This window comes from Oryza sativa, chromosome 3, assembly GCF_034140825.1.
Source record: "Oryza sativa Japonica Group chromosome 3, ASM3414082v1".
Lineage (NCBI taxonomy): Eukaryota > Viridiplantae > Streptophyta > Magnoliopsida > Poales > Poaceae > Oryza > Oryza sativa.
In genome coordinates, this window is record NC_089037.1 from 11,288,430 (window position 1) to 11,304,704 (window position 16,275).

General features: G+C 41.0%; 2 protein-coding genes and 1 non-coding gene across 9 annotated transcripts; 1 reads left to right on the forward strand and 2 right to left on the reverse strand.

Moving 5' to 3' along the window:
• Nucleotides 1-509: 509 nt before the first annotated feature.
• Nucleotides 510-581, reverse strand: TRNAG-UCC (transfer RNA glycine (anticodon UCC)). The gene has a single exon. It is a non-coding gene; the product is annotated as a tRNA-Gly (tRNA).
• Nucleotides 582-2,794: 2,213 nt separating this feature from the next.
• Nucleotides 2,795-6,488, forward strand: LOC4332645 (probable pre-mRNA-splicing factor ATP-dependent RNA helicase DEAH3). 4 transcript variants are annotated; one of them, XR_003241195.2, is made up of 7 exons: nt 2,795-3,242; nt 3,553-3,740; nt 3,884-4,968; nt 5,158-5,471; nt 5,550-5,788; nt 5,871-5,989; nt 6,077-6,488. XR_003241195.2 is itself a non-coding variant. In XM_015775530.3 (7 exons), the coding sequence occupies exons 1-7, from the start codon at nt 2,952-2,954 to the stop codon at nt 6,195-6,197; spliced, it is 2,169 nt and encodes a 722-aa protein (XP_015631016.1). In that variant the 5' UTR covers nt 2,795-2,951; the 3' UTR covers nt 6,198-6,488. The 4 variants fall into 4 exon arrangements, 2 of the variants coding, with proteins under 2 accessions (XP_015631016.1, XP_015631017.1); XR_003241194.2 differs by having other exon boundaries at nt 5,236-5,471; XM_015775530.3 differs by having other exon boundaries at nt 5,346-5,471.
• An 841-nt stretch (nt 6,489-7,329) lies between these two features.
• Nucleotides 7,330-12,553, reverse strand: LOC4332646 (protein REDUCED WALL ACETYLATION 1). Of its 4 annotated transcripts, none has more exons than XM_015775533.2 (15): nt 12,368-12,553; nt 11,155-11,246; nt 10,790-10,924; nt 10,639-10,695; nt 10,489-10,561; nt 10,131-10,289; nt 9,544-9,693; nt 9,209-9,464; nt 9,003-9,118; nt 8,646-8,732; nt 8,474-8,562; nt 8,319-8,381; nt 8,157-8,213; nt 7,960-8,056; nt 7,330-7,881 (listed from the first exon to the last, which is right to left on the reverse strand). In XM_015775533.2, exons 1-15 carry the CDS (start codon nt 12,434-12,436, stop codon nt 7,723-7,725), a joined length of 1,659 nt encoding a protein of 552 aa, XP_015631019.1. In that variant the 5' UTR covers nt 12,437-12,553; the 3' UTR covers nt 7,330-7,722. The 4 variants fall into 4 exon arrangements, with proteins under 4 accessions (XP_015631019.1, XP_066165025.1, XP_066165026.1 ...); XM_066308928.1 differs by having other exon boundaries at nt 10,778-10,924; XM_066308929.1 differs by having other exon boundaries at nt 10,790-10,927.
• Between the last annotated feature and the right edge of the window lie 3,722 nt (nt 12,554-16,275).

The following is a 16,275-nucleotide window of genomic DNA, read 5'->3' on the forward strand; positions in this document are numbered from 1 at the left end:
GCCCGTTTTCACCCGACTACCTATCAGTGACTCGCACCCGATCAAAAAAAGCATATGAAATAAAAAAAACACCAGTAACAAAAAGAAAAAGTGTTGACGACACGAGACAACATGCGTATAACTGAAGTAGCTAAAACTATACAATTCAACTAGGAATTGAACACATGAGACAATTTATAATTTGACGAGGCTATGCAATATAATTTTCTCTTGTGCAATTTGCACTGTTAATCGCACCAATACTTTCCAAGCAAGGAAAAAACAAAGAGAAAAGGAACCAACACCAACTTGACCACTTTGAAACGAGACTCGCATGGCCATGAGCACAGAAGCATGTTTTCGTGGCATGTCAGATAGCTTTGAAGATAAATTGTATAGATGTAGTGACGTTTATCTAAAGTATGGAACCACATAACCCCATACTCAAACTGGAGGGATTAAAACAGCGACATGTGTATGTAATTGATTATGATAAATCAGCCAAAATTTTAGCAAAAATTAGAGAAACATGCGTTTGCCGGGAGTCGAACCCGGGTCTATTGCTTGGAAGGCAATTATCCTAACCGTTGGACTACAAACGCAATTTTGATTATTTATATTCTCCAAAAATCTAAAGTTTGGAAACGTACAAAATGTTGATATGAATATCATAGATATACTGGTCAAGAAGTTTTCCTTTTCACATGACATGTAATACAATTGAAATTTTCCAGTGGGACATGAATGTATTTTGTAGGACTTCTGTGTGTTTGTAGATCTTCTAGTGTCAAATATTTGCATTCCGATGGTGCCCTTAAAGTTTTTCATTCTGCCAAGAGTGTAAAGTACATATAGGGTGTGTTTGGCAAATAGAATATAGGAGATGGGATTGGGAAAGGGAAATGGATGAGTGGCTAGGATTAAATGATGTGTGAAGAATGAATGGCTAGGATGCAATATTGCCCTTTGGAGTGTGGGTCCCAATCCCATTTGCTAAACAAAACCATATAAATGTAACAGCAAAGAAAGAGACCAAGCCATCTTGCGAAACTCCTAAATTGGTGCCTTTTTCCATCCCATTTCACCTTCGAAACCATTTAATTTTGCAATTATATTTTCATGTATACATTATAGAGAATGTGAAGTAAAAAGGAATTGAAGCCTTCAGAGGAATCAAACCGTGGCTATTTAGTTAGGAGAACTCTTGTCTCCCTTTTTTATTTCCCTACATAGAGCTGCTGCTGTTGTTGTTATGAGTAAAATCTATCACCGGTCCCTAAACTTGTAGCGTTGGGTCATCCCGGTCCCTAAACTCGCAAATCGACCGTTCAGGTCCTCAAACTTGTTTGACTGTGTCATCCCAATCCCTAAACTTGCAGATCACTCGTTTAGGTCCTCCAACTTGTTCAGTTGTGTCACCCCGGTCCCTAAACAGGATGGTCTAAAAACTTTATATCAAAAAATAATTCATAACTTTTTTATGTGAACTCTAATGAAGACAAACTTGATATCAAAATTGTAGCCCTCGATGCGACCTACAACTTTGTAGTTGAAAAGTTTTTGAATTAAAACTGTTTAGGGTCCCAAAATATTGTTGCATGTTTATAGATTTTGAAATTTTAATTTTAAAATTACATTTTGGGACAAAAAATTACTTAAAATAAAAAAAAATTCAACAACAAAGTTGTAGATCGCGTCGAGGGCTACAAGTTTGATATAAAGTTTGTCTTTATTAGAGTTCACATGAAAAAGTTATGAATTATTTTTAAATATAAAGTATTTAGATCGTCCTATTTGACCCAGATGATATTCAAATTCAAGTTTAGGGACCGGGGTGACACAACTGAACAAGTTGGAGGACCTAAACGAGTAATCTGCAAGTTTAGGGATCGAGATGATACAATCGAACAAGTTTGAGAATCTAAACGATCGATTTGCGAGTTTAGGTACCGAGATGACACAGCAGTATAAGTTTAGGGACAGGTGACGGACTTTACTCTATTATTATTATTATTATTATTATTATTATTATTATTATTATTATTATTTCTTACAAGTTACAATCGAACCGTAATTGTAAAGAAAAATATCATTTTAAAAATCTTAAAAATTCAATAGAAAAAAATAAATAAAAAAACCTAGATATATATTATTGCCTTAATGTCTATTTAGCAACAGTTTAACTCTTGATTCTTGTTCCTTAGAGTTAGAATTGAAGATAGAGCTAAACTAAACTTTACTATCTTTTTCAATCTTATATGAGTGAAATAGATGGATTTGCTAAAAAAATATTAAAAAATCGAGCTAACTTTTTATAAGGGCATCCACATTGTTGCTTTTTAGCCGGTAATAAGCAATACATGCTCTCTTCCTACCCGGTAGGAAGCATTGTGAGAGTGGCAAAGAGTTAAAACCTGGTCATACAGCTACTACCGATGAACAAGAGATAAACAATATTATTTGTACAGTGTTTCTGACAGAACTCGTGGGAAGGAGTCATGCAGCAGTCACGGGAATTTTACTATCGGTGATTTTTTTTTAGCTGGGCCCATCTTATTCCTCTCCAACGCGCATAAACAATGTGAAGGGTGCGATGGTTTAATACCGTCTGACCTCTTAGCCCACAGTATTGCCGAAGTCGGCAGCTAACATTGTGCTTGCCTTAACCCCAACTATATACGAGTTTATACCGGACTCCACGTAAAGAGCCAGGTAGAAATGTAGAATATGACTACAACACGTATACTGAGTAAAAGGAAATACGCCTTCTGAACCGGTTAACGGAAAAGAAGCCCGTTCGCGGTTCGCCCCTTCCAAACCGACTTCCAATCGCGCAATTCCCAAATATAAATCTGGCGACCCCAACAGAGCCGAGCTAGGGTTTCGCCTCCCCCGCCCCGCCTCCTCCTCCTCCGCACCGCGCGAACCGACCCGACCCCCACTTCGCCGCCGCCGCCGCAGCCGCAGCCGCGATGGGGACGGAGCGGAAGCGCAAGGTGAGCCTCTTCGACGTGGTCGACGAGACCTCCGTCTCCGCCAAGCTCGGCCGCGCCGCCACCACCAACGGCTCGGCCGCCGCCGCCGCGGCCAACCCGTCCATCAATCGGTGGACGGGGAGGCCCTACTCGGCGAGGTACCTCGAGATCCTCGAGAAGCGCCGCACGCTACCCGTGTGGCAGCAGAAGGACGATTTCCTCGCCGTCCTCCGCGACAACCAGACCCTCATCCTCGTCGGAGAAACCGGAAGCGGCAAGACCACTCAGGTATTGAATCTGTCCCTGTGCCTGTACATCTCAACATTGAACTGTAAAAGTATTTTAGGTTTGTCGTTATTGGTTGTTTATTAGGGGATCGTTATTGGTTAGGTTTTGTTTGTGTATTGAGATGTGATGATATTGTGTTATATGATTAGGGGATATTTTTCCCCTAGATACTAGTGGCATGGAGCTATGGTAAATTGGTTAGATTTTGTTTATGTATTGATGTGTGACGCTGTGTCAAGGTTTTTGGTTGCTATATGGGTGCCTTATTGATGATTTGTTCTTGGGGATTAATTCGTTTTCTGTTGATCAGATTCCCCAATTCGTGCTCGAGGCTGAAGGCTTGAGCAACCGCTCAATGGTTGCTTGCACCCAGCCGCGGAGGGTGGCAGCTATGTCAGTTTCCCGGCGTGTTGCGGAGGAGATGGATGTTACTATCGGGGAGGAAGTTGGTTACAGCATCCGTTTTGAGGATTGCAGCAGTCACAAAACAGTTCTCAAGTAAGCCTTAGTTTGTTTATGTTTAATGGAAGAACATGATTAGTTGCACATCCTTTGGCAGATTGATATGGTGCGGATGTTTCTTTCTTTTTTAGGTATTCTGATCTAATCATGTTGTGTTGAACACTATTGCTTCCTATCAGATATTTGACAGATGGTATGCTTCTGAGAGAAGCTATGGCAGACCCACTTTTAGAGAGGTACAAGGTGATTGTTCTTGATGAGGCCCATGAGCGGACATTAGCAACAGATGTTCTGTTTGGGCTTCTGAAGGAGGTTCTAAAGAACAGACCTGATTTGAAGCTTGTTGTTATGAGTGCTACCCTTGAGGCTGAGAAATTTCAGACCTATTTCAGTGGTGCACCGTTGATGAAGGTGCCTGGGAGACTTCATCCGGTTGAGATCTTCTATACACAAGAACCAGAAAGGGACTACCTGGAAGCTGCTATCAGGACAGTTGTTCAGATACATATGTGTGAACCTGCTGGAGATATCCTTGTTTTCCTTACTGGAGAGGAGGAGATTGAGGATGCCTGTCGGAAGATAAATAAGGAAATTAATAACATGGGGGATCAGGTTGGCCCAGTTAAAGTTGTGCCTTTGTATTCTACGCTGCCTCCAGCAATGCAGCAGAAGATTTTTGAACCTGCTCCAGCCCCATCAAGAGAGGGAGGCCCAGCTGGAAGGAAAATTGTTGTGTCCACAAATATTGCTGAGACATCCCTAACCATAGATGGTATAGTGTATGTGATAGACCCAGGGTTTTCCAAACAGAAGGTTTACAATCCAAGGATAAGGGTGGAGTCCCTTCTGGTGTCGCCAATTTCAAAGGCAAGTGCACATCAGAGAGCTGGTCGTGCTGGAAGAACGCAACCTGGGAAGTGTTTCAGGTTATATACAGAGAAGAGTTTTAACGATGATTTACAGCCACAGACATACCCAGAAATTCTTAGGTCAAATCTGGCGAATACGGTTCTTACCTTGAAGAAGCTTGGAATTGATGATTTAGTGCATTTTGACTTTATGGATCCTCCTGCACCAGAAACTTTGATGAGGGCCTTGGAAGTTTTGAACTACTTAGGGGCACTTGATGATGATGGAAACCTCACGCCTTTAGGTGAAACAATGAGTGAATTTCCTCTAGATCCCCAGATGTCAAAGATGCTTGTCATCAGTCCAAAATACAACTGTTCAAATGAGATCCTTTCAATATCTGCCATGCTGTCAGGTATGTCAAACAAAACTTCATGTCGCCATATGGTTTGTCAGCTAAATTATATAGTGCGTAATAATAACACCCGCACAATTTTGCTTGCATCAATTGCACATTGTAGAAAGCTTACAAGCTTCTTATCATGAGAGTTTGCATCCACTTTAGTGCATTTGCTCTTCCAATATGCTTTATTAATTCTTTCAGAGCTGTAATCAGCAACTGTCGTGCACCTAGCTTCTTGAGCTATTGATCAAAATGATCATACAGTTTAGGCTGATGCAGATAGTTGCTGTTTGTTGAGTTATTCTGACAAAGCAAATGGTATCGTCTCGCCTCTTTGCATCTGCTGACCACCATGGACTTCGTCTGTTATTGCCGTATTCTTTCTCTAGTACCCAATTGCTTTCTCCGGCCTAGGGAGGCACAGAAGGCTGCTGATGAAGCGAAGGCTCGATTTGGCCACATTGACGGGGACCACCTGACACTTCTGAATGTATACCATGCATACAAGCAGAACAGTAAGTTCATGACCATTTTCGTTCAATCTACACTGATATCCATTTCATTGCCTAACAGTTGTCTTTTCGACAATGCAGATGAAGATCCCCAGTGGTGTTATGAGAACTTCATCAATGCCAGAGCTCTAAAGTCAGCTGATAATGTCAGACAACAGCTTGTTCGCATCATGACCAGATTTAACCTCAAGATGTGCAGCACAGACTTCAATAGTCGGGAGTACTACGTCAATATCAGGAAAGCCATGCTTGCAGGGTACTTCATGCAGGTTGCTCACCTGGAGCGAACAGGACATTACCTGACCGTCAAAGATAACCAGGTTGGTATTAATTTTCTGATGCCCAGTCTCTTTGTGTACAGGATGATGAAATTGCAGATTTCTTACTCTTTGTTGTGCTCAGGTTGTCCATCTTCACCCCTCGAACTGTCTAGACCATAAGCCGGAGTGGGTCATCTACAATGAGTATGTTTTGACCACCAGAAATTTCATCCGCACGGTCATGGATATCCGTGGTGATTGGTTAGTCATTATCTGGCAGACAGCTAGTCCTTTTATGAGTATTGAAGATTTGAAAGAATTTCTGACATGTTTGTCCTTCATGTGCAGGCTGATTGATGTGGCTCCACACTATTATGATCTTAGTAATTTCCCCTCGTGCGAGGCAAAGCGCGTCCTTGAGAGGCTGTACAACAAGCGGGAGAGGGAAAGAGCTGCTAATAGGAACTGAAGTTGATGGCGTTTTCCCCTTGCGCTAGCCTTCCACTCGAGAAGATTCGGGTATATCAGCTTGTCGTGCCGGCGCCAACAATGGATGCTTCCTCATCCTATCGTATGATTTGGCTTGATGGATGCTCGTCACTACGTATGACATGCCAAATGCTGCTCTCTAGCCGTACAATCTACCAGCAATGGCCTAGGATCATATTTTTGTTTCTTTTAGAAGTTGTAGCCTGTGACGCAGGATATTATGTACCGGTCTCCCATATTTTGATGGTTCTGGCACCCTTTTATTTCGGCATATTTGTTTCGTGTTTGGTTAGTCTTAAAAGTGAAATGTGCATCATTGCTACCTTAGCCCGACTTTCTTTCGATAGTGTCAAATCAAAGGAAATTTTACTTTAGGTCGCATTTTATTACCGATGTTTCATTTTGAATCACCTTTAAACTAATATTTTTACTTGATTGGGTTTTCACTTTGGACCAGGTAATTTTATCTTTGTTACACTTTGCAGCCAACTACAACCCGGAACACAGATTTCAAAACGCTGAGTGTATGATAGATACATATTTCAAAACGCTGAGTGTATGATAGATGAGATCATGTATTAATGATGTAGGAGATATATTAGTTATAGATGATTTGGAGTTGATAGTTGACTGTACCATTCAATTTGCTCTAAAGAGAATCAAGATATGCTGCTTGTTGCTTTATTACCACATTAGAGAAGCGGAACAGCGCAAGATGAAAATGTGTTTTCAGAAGTAAAATCATGTTAATAAAAAAACAAAAATGTTAATAGTAGAAATCGTAGAAATAATAGCTTGTCAGCATGCGAATATTCATGAGCTTTATTACCACATTAGAGAAGCGGAACCGCGCAAGATGAAAATGTTTTTTCAGAAGTAAAATCATGTTAATAAAAAAAATGTTAATAGTAGAAATCGTAGAAATAATAGCTTGTCAGCATGCGAATATTCATGAGGAAGGAGGAAGGATTGAATAGTTTTCAGGCTCCCCTCTGTCTTAAATTTCCCAATAGAAGTATAGTTTGGACGTTTGGTACGAGACGAAATATTTGGTTATCATGTGTACATGATTCAATACAAAATAACAACTCAAAACGCAGGCGAACAAAATATTTACCCAGCTTGCACCAAGCTAACAACGTTATTTCGAGAAGGGTCAAAAGAATAATATTCTTACATGTTTCCACTATCCTATTTCAAATCTCAATCTCAACGGGCCAAGAGGCCAAGAGAGAGAAGTTTCTATAGCCAACGAGCTCGCTTACATATGCATTTCAATTTTCAACGGCTATACAGGCATATATCTACTTCATTATATTCCCATTTGGGGTTTAATGCTACATGTTACACTCTCCCTGATCATTTTTTGTTCTGCATCCCGACTCCTTTTCACCATGTAACACTCATAAAAAACGAAGCTCAGGGTGAAACAATGGAAGTCTCCAAGCCGTGAAGGTAATCAAATCAGCTTTGCAGATGCCACATAAGGCCAACTATAGGACTTGCTAGTATCCTGCAACGCCAACTATAAGAAATGATAAAGAATATAGCGCCACTGAAATTGCAATTCCCGCCACAAAATTGTACGAGAGGCGCTTGTTGTCACGACTAGGCACAAATGCGATCTTCAAGGTGTTAGTCAACTCAAATAGCCTATGGGAGACCTGTAGGAATAAGTTATAACATAAGCAGGTTGCCTGTAAGGTCTAAACTCTTCAAAGTCACAGGGAAGATCTACTTACTGCAACATATATAGCAGTTGTGAGCATGAAATTCAGCATTGGGTAATTTGGGATTATTGTCAATAGCCATTTAGGTTGCCCATTGGGCACTTTTGATCTGCAGGAGTAAAGACAATTTTCAGTCATTGACAAGAACAAGAGGAACTTCTAGTGGCACGAACCACGGAGGTAATATTGTAGAGACAGCAGCTGGTTACCTGAGCCAAATATGGAACTGTGATATGTACGTTTCTAAGGTAATCTTTCCGAGCCAGCTAGCACAGATGAAGAGTACATTAATTGCATATTCACAATATCGCATTACAGTAAGATAAAGTCCAACATAAAAGTGGAACATGCTTCACAAACACAAAACTTACGCAAATAGTGTGAGAGAGCAGCACCGGAATTCTTGAGTGAAGTTGCGTAAGCAGATGTACACACTTTTGAGTACAATAAGCATTGAGCAATCAGTTATTGCAGTACACCAAGGATTTTTTTTTATAAAAAAAATCGATATGGAAAAAATACATACGTTATGGGGATCCAGGATGTATAGGGATGGTATTTGTTGTAGGTAATCTTGTCTAGCTTATAAATGTACTCGTACCACAAACAACCAGCCTGTGATCACAGTAAAGCAAGGTGGTCTTACCAAAAGATGGATATGCAACAATAAGTGGCTTATTCAGTTATTTGATAATTACCGTTAAAGCAATTGAAACTATCAAGGCCTTAATATAGAGTTTAGTTTTCGTTTCAGCTTCTTCAAGCTTCTCCATCCACTTCTCAACCTGCAACACAAACAAATGATTTATTGATGTAAAATACTATTCTCTCGTATGCCCACAATTTTACAAATGACTCAACACCCTCAAAACTGAAAGAACCAGAAAATTTATATCAGCACATTTCTCTCACACATGCATATGCGCAGGCGCGCAGAGACATGCACTCATACAAACAACTTTTATGCGATTTATGAAATTTGATAAAACTAAAGAAATAGAACATCTATAACTGAACACTATGTAAAAGTATAGCACAGTTGGCAGGAAACATACAGTTGGATGGTAATAAGCATAAATCATCCCCACAATCCATATGTAGCGATCCAGTCCAGATCGGAAATGCCACTCATGCAATCGAGGGAGATCAGGTTTAGATGGATCAGTATAGCCTGCACACAAGGTAAATTACATTGATCATCCTTACTAAAAATATATATATAAACTATCAAACTCACTAAAAGTTTACAGAGAAAACTTACCGAGAAGAAACGTGAATGGGCTCCAGACAATCTCGAAGACTCCTGGGATTTCCCATATCAGGATAACCACCAAAAAGCAGGCAACAAACTTTATAGCCATCACTGATCCAATCTCGTTATACTTATTTAGTATTCCAAGAGCACCATAAACCATAAGGGTAAAAAGTGTGTGCATAGGGCAAATATAATAGAGGGTGTAGTCATTATTTAGCACAATACAACAGAATGCCACGAAAAAATTGAGGCGCCACATCATCTGTCAAGGTGAAAACATGTCAGGAAGGTCCTACTTATGGAAGAAAGAATGAAGGGGAATGAAGGGTCTAAGAATGAACCTGAGCAAATCGTGCAAGGCTGAAATCCTTCCGCACATAATAATAGGAGAAGTTACCAAATCCAGTCATCCAGACATATGCAGCAATGAACACACGAATTGCATTGTATATCTCTTTAGCATTGAAGTAGTGGTACATCAAAAACAGCACCTGAATGAGGGAAATCAATGCTGAAAACAAGTGATATGCATGCACTTGAACATAGATGAAAAACTTACTAACCACACATGTATGCTATTGAGGCATTGAGCATTGACTAATTAACTTACTAAAACTAAGAGAGGTTCATTAATGAAGACTAGGTAAGCATACATGTAGAACAATATGACAAAAGATGTTTAATAATGAACACATTTATATCCTCTTTGCATAGTTCTGAGTTCTGAGTTCTGATAAATTAGTATTATGCACAAACGGAAACCAACAATATGACAAAAGATGTTTAATACTGAATGCATTTATACCCTCTTTGCATAGTTCTGACTTATGATAAATTAGTGTTATGCACAAACAGAAGCCAACTAGTATAAGATACCCCATAAATATATGAAAAGGAAGACGGAGTTTTTTTTCCCCAAAAAAGATACCTGCATCCAACCCTTCCATTCCTCAGTTTGGTGCCTATTCAGATACAGTATAGATTTCCCCGTGAATGACGACTTGTCTTGGTGGACCTTGAAAGAAGTCATAGCTGCTACGATAATAAGAAGAAAGTAAAGGAAAAGGAACATATCTCGGCTGTAATTCTGCAGATACAGGATAACAGAAAAGGTCAGAACAAAAAATGTCCCATTGAAAGAACAGCACATTATATAGGCACTTTCCATGAAATATTAGTAAGGCTTAGAATGTATTCGTAAAAGATATCTCAACTAGATACAATATTTTTGCAACTACTTTTCAAACGTGAAATCAGGCTTGTAATAAACATCAATGTAATAGCACCTTCGCAGACTCTCCCAGTAGATTTGTGCGATCACATATGTAAAAGTAAAGCAGATGACCTCCAAACTCAGATCTGAAAAAATAATAACTGCTCAGCCAAATAATGCAACATAGAAGAACACGTGAATGCAAGATGCAGCTGTAGCTTACATTGCTCTCAACGTCAATCGATTCTCTAGAATAAGTGCCTGGTCCAACAAGAAAAGTCTGTGCAACAGATTATCTTTGTCAGTGCCTTAGTAATGTTGATATCTCAACGTTTATATACAACATGAAGGAGAAATCATACATCACAAACAACCTGAACATTTGTGATGTGAGAGAAGCATAAACTGGCTTTTGCACTGGTGCTTGGACACCCTCCTCCAATAACATCACTTGATCCTCTCCTTTGTTTGAGCTAGAATCCATTACTGCTAAATTTACATCCGAGTGTCTACTAACAAAGATAAAGAAACAGAAATTCCAATAAGTGGTACATTTCAAGCAAAATAATGGTGCAGCACACATTCAGTCCAGACGAAGTACGACTCTTGAGTTATGCTTCTTGTAACATAAGTAGATATTTCAATCTCAGTGGCAACATGAGAGTATATCACTTAGCATATACGAAAATTAAAATGCATGGATACCAGAACTGTAAATATAGCTGTCACAATTACTTACGCTTTAATAGAAGCAGCATTCTTCCTATAATAGAGAACCTCCGCATATGCCCAGGCGGTGAAAACCCAAAGAAATCCCAGAAGAGCAGAGACCTGTCAGAAAGTTGCCAGCTATCTCAGATCCAGTGATTGAGGACCCCCAAAACAAAATCCTACTATTAGAAGAATATCACTCAGTCATCTGTATAGTAGACAATAGTTCTACGGCTTTCAAGTTGCAATCAAACACTGTAATTGTGTTATTTGAACTTGTGGGGTAAAAGTAGCTCATCATAGTCCGGATTCTTGCAATCCACACCAATATGTATTTCTGCAACTAAATTACTATCTAGTTTTAGTATTTTTACCAACCTGAACTTCCTAACAACTACCAAAGTAAGGAACAACCGTGCGCTAGAAAATCAAGCAGATTGACACCAATTCTAACAGGTTGGTCAGCACATCGATACTGCTACCATCTCTTAGAAAATATAACAGAATAGCCCATGCTGCCAGATCTTAATGACGGTCTTACTCTAACATCCAATACCTCCAGATCTGAAACCGCAGCCACTTACGAATTTCCAACCTTAAACCCTACATATAAGCTATTATATCGCCAATTTTCCAACAGCTCGGATGAATGAAACCTCCACCATATATTTGGTGCTACTAGCCTACCATACAAAAGCACAGCTATGACCTGATGATTTACACCCTTTGATCCACATCCCTGAAACCAGCCACAAATTCAAATCCCGCATCAGCCAAAATAGTTAGCCTCCTATCCGAATACCACCGAATCCTAAAACCTAGCACTAATACTTGTCGTATCAACAAAAAAGCAAACCAGACAACCAACCGATATCCACAACCATCTCACCGATCATCACCCAATCCCGCCAATTTAGCCAACAGCAGCGTTAAAGCAACACAAGCTCCCGCCAGAGATTCCACGCGCATGCCATCATCTCCAGCGCGCTTCCTCCCAGTCCCAGCCACCTAAACCCAAAACCCAAGCCGCACTTCCGCGGCCGCGGCCGCGCCCGGCGCCCGGCACACGGGCGATGCCTTCCCATTCCCCCCGACGAAATCCTTGAGCCACCTCGCCAACCGCGGATTCCCCCGACGAAATCGCCTAGGGGGCAGCAAATGCCGCGCGGTCCCCGCACCCGCACCAACAACAGAGCAGCAGCCCCCCCCTCCCCGGATCGACGGTGCGATTTAGGGCTCACCTGGCCCGGCGTGAGGGAGGTCGAGGCGGCCATGGCGATCCCACCCGCGGACGCGATCGCCTCCGCCATTCTCTCTACAGCATCCGCCCCGCCTCCTTCCTGCGCCGCTCGGATCCAGCCGCGTACAGGAGCCGAGCAGAGAAGAGAAGAGAAGAAGAGAGGGAGAGGACGAAGAAAATTAGGTGCGAAGAAAAAAAAAAAGAGAAGCGCGGTTTAAAGCGGCGGGTGGATGTGCGCGTCGTACGAGGGAGCGCGAGCTTGCCGACGCTGCCATGTGGGACCGAGCAAGAGATTCCACGGTCACTGACAGTGGGGGCAGTGAGGCATTTCAGAGCTTGTGGGCCCCACACGCCATCGGATTTGCGAGTGACGGTGTAACTAAACGGATGCTTAGTTTGGTCGATTTAGGTGAGAAGAAGAAGAAAGAAATATTTCCGTTTTTATTATTTCTCTCTTTACACGAAAATTGCAGCTTTGTAGATTACAGGATTGCCCCTGTCGGTCGGCGAGATCTTGTTGCACTTGCACCCCTCACTCACTCTGCTAGTCTTCTTAATTCCTTCGCGTTTAGTACTTGTGTTTGCGTTTTTCGATGATTATCACTAACTTAATCTCCCCGCAAAGAAAGGCACTAACTTTAATCGGTAGTACTGCTCCGTTTCTTGGATTTCGATGCACATCAATTCGTCAGAGCATCCTGTCTGTAGTGAATAGCTCGCCTTAATTAAGAATCAAATTCGGAATTTGAGATGGTTAGCAGCGCAGATGCCCAACTGGAAGTCAACTACGGCAACAGATGGTGATTTTCTCGATCAAAAGCCCATAGTTGTAATTGACGTGTGTTGAGCGGTTTATGCGATCTGAATCAAAGCGATAAGCTGATAACAATGGCCTCTTTTTTTCTCATAGTTGGCTTGTAATATGCGTCTACGTGGAGTATACAAAACGCCATTAATCGGCTTTTTTTCACCTGGGAAGTGGGAACATGTTTGCCCAGGGGAACAGGAAATAGGATTTTTATGTTCAGTGCGAGAGTCACTAGTCTCGTCGGTAGTTGGTATGCGCCCTAACCCACCAACTAGGATGCATGTCATACAGATGCAATGGAGCTAGCTTAGTACAGGACTTCGGCTGCGTTCGATCGTCGCTTTTAGATGTTAGTTTTGCTGTCACGTGAAATTAGATGTGTGATTAGCATATAATTAATCGAGTATTAATTGTTACTCCCTCCGTCCCATAATATAAGGGAATTTGAGTTTTTACTTGCAACGTTTGACCACTCGTCTTATTTAATTTTTTTTAAAATTATTATTTATTTTATTTGTGACTTACTTTATTATGCATAACTTTTTGTTTTTTATATTTGCAAAAAAAAGTTTGAATAAGACGAATGGTCAAACGTTACAAGTAAAAACTCAAAATCCCTTATATTGTGGGACGGAGGGAGTCAAACTTAGAAGTATTTTTTTAAAAATAACTTCTATATAAAAAAACTTTCACAAAAATACGCAATTTGATAAACATGCTAACAGAAAAAACGAGTAAGTTGTAGTTTAGATTTGGAGCTTTAGAACGGGACCTTCGTCTATTTGTGGTGATGCAGTGCCAAACAAGTATTTTCCCTCCATGTCAAAATAAGTAGCTGTATAATTCAAATTTAAACTACACAACTAGATTTATTTTTGGATAGAGGTAGCATGATGGTAACCTGATGGTGATAGTAAAAAAGAGAGAAAATGACTTGTGTGAATATTCCTTTGAACTTGTATTCGTGGATACAATTTATATAATTGATCAATTGTTGATAATGAAACTTAATTAGTGCTTCTTAGCAATAATATACTTGGCATGAGCATGTGTATGCCACTCTTCTCCAAAAGAAAAAAAAAAGAAAAACCTCAAAAGTCATACCCACACAAAACAAACCTTTTAAAGTACAGAAATTTAAAATGATTTTCATGAAAATTAGTTAGAAAAGTGTGAATCCACGTAAAAGAGAATAAAGGGCCTATAGCCAAGTGGTTAAAAGAGTCTCAGTAGTACCTTAGGTCCTGGGTTCGACTCTCCATGAGAGTGATTTTTTCAGGATTTAACGGCTTTTGTGCTTTCAGTGGTAGGCGACGCCCAGTCTTCGAAGATGCTCATAGGGGTAGGGATCACCAGTGACAAGTTCTTCCTATGAGACGGAGGTGATTAGGGAGTTGATGTGCGGTAGGCGCAACATGCCGCCAATAACCAACCCAAAGCTACCTCGCCACGAGCTCGTCCCCAACCATCCCCTCCGCAATGCCATCCACAAGTTACATCTCCGTCACGCCATGCGAAACAAGTAGCCCGTTGGCGGCCACCCTTTTCCCCACCTCTCATTACCCTCTCGTTATTGCTCGGAGGCCTAGTGACAGATAGGAAAGATAGGAAGATGAGGAATAATACCACTTACGACCCTTTCAGTTTGCAATGGTCGTTGCCCTTTCTAATCTACCGTGGCCTCATCCCATCGATCGCCACCCCTCTCCAAGTCGTTGCCCTTTCTAATCTACCGTGGCCTCATCCCATCGATCGCCACCCCTCTCCAAGTCGGTGACTGTCCTTCTTCCCACCACTTGTCGCCTCCTCACAGGGCCAGCTCTAGGTCTAGACAAGTTGTGCAACCGACTAGGACCCAGAGTGAATGGGGCCTATCCTAATGTAATGTAGGTCAAGAGTAAATAGCTGAGCAGTGTGCCTTCAATCAACTGATGTATGGACTTCTTGATGACCTATCCCATTCCAGTCGTCTCATCCCGAGGCCAAAGGCGTCGAGCGGGAGCAACTCGCCGTCATCGCCGACGACTCCTTTTCGACAGACAACAGTAAATGTGTCTCTTCCTTTGATCAACAATTCATCTCAGTTCTCTCTTCTACTCTTGCCTGGACCGTACGCTCGTAGCAGGCAGCAGTGTGGCACCCAGCCGGCCAGGCCAAAGAGCGCAGGAAGCAAAGTAGCGGCAGCCTTGATTGAAGACTATGTGCATAGGTACATTTACATACTAGCAGTAGATTTTATTTCTCAATTTATAAATAATCATAGAAGATGATATATCCTACTCCCTCTGGTTTCATTTTAATTGACGTTTTGGAGAATGACACAGTCTATAGTTTATATGTTTGACCTTATTTTTCTATTATAATATATATATAATAAATAAATATATGCTTACTTTTATTATAGTCCTTTGAAAGAGAAATCTATATACGTTATTCTAGTTTCTTTAAACTAAATATTTTTAAACTTATTTATGGTTAAAGTTATAAAAGTTTGACCTCAATCTTGTCCAAAACGTCAATTATTATAGAACCAGAGGGAGTATCTGGTTAAGATGATACATCCTATCGGGCTTTTAGGTCAAGATTTTTAGTGTTCTTGCCTTCTATTTTCCTTTCTAATTGCAGTTGTAAGATTTTAATCCGTTAGATGATGATGATAATTGTGATGTGTTGTAGTGAAAAGAATATTTTGGACAATATTGAGCACAATATTGTTCTTAATGATTTTGAATAAAGAAATGAGTAAATTTCACAATGGTCTGCCTTTTCTTACCAATGTTTTACATTGGGCTAGGGTTAGGTCAAAATTTTCACTAACACCATATATATTTGCCAAGAGTTGCACTTTGGGCTAGGCTCCAGGATTTGAGCCCATCTGGATGAGCAGACATCTTCTCCCTCCCACAAGGGCATGCGCAACCTCGCCGCCGCCACTTCTGTCGCTGGTCGGGAGTTGAGTGCAAGGGGACACGATGGGGGTTAGCCAAGGAGAAGGGCGATGCAGCAGGCACTGCTCTGTTGTTGTTTTCCCTTGCTGTCCAGTAGTTCAAGGGGCTGACGAGATTGGCTAGAGGATAGAGATTAAGCGCGCCGGCGAAGTG

Bases quoted from the DNA above. Each gene is read 5' to 3' on its own strand.
- LOC4332646 (XM_026023684.2), bottom strand. From the start codon at position 12,436: ATGGCGGAGGCGATCGCGTCCGCGGGTGGGATCGCCATGGCCGCCTCG. The intron at 10,696-10,777 runs GTATGATTTCTC...TCTGTTGCACAG, and splicing joins ATGTTCAGGTTGTTTGTGAT to ACTTTTCTTGTTGGACCAGG. The intron at 7,882-7,959 runs GTAAGTAGATCT...TTATTCCTACAG, and splicing joins CAACTGCTATATATGTTGCA to GTCTCCCATAGGCTATTTGA.
- LOC4332645 (XM_015775530.3), top strand. From the start codon at position 2,952: ATGGGGACGGAGCGGAAGCGCAAGGTGAGCCTCTTCGACGTGGTCGAC. The intron at 5,472-5,549 runs GTAAGTTCATGA...TCGACAATGCAG, and splicing joins CCATGCATACAAGCAGAACA to ATGAAGATCCCCAGTGGTGT. The intron at 5,990-6,076 runs GTTAGTCATTAT...CTTCATGTGCAG, and splicing joins ATGGATATCCGTGGTGATTG to GCTGATTGATGTGGCTCCAC.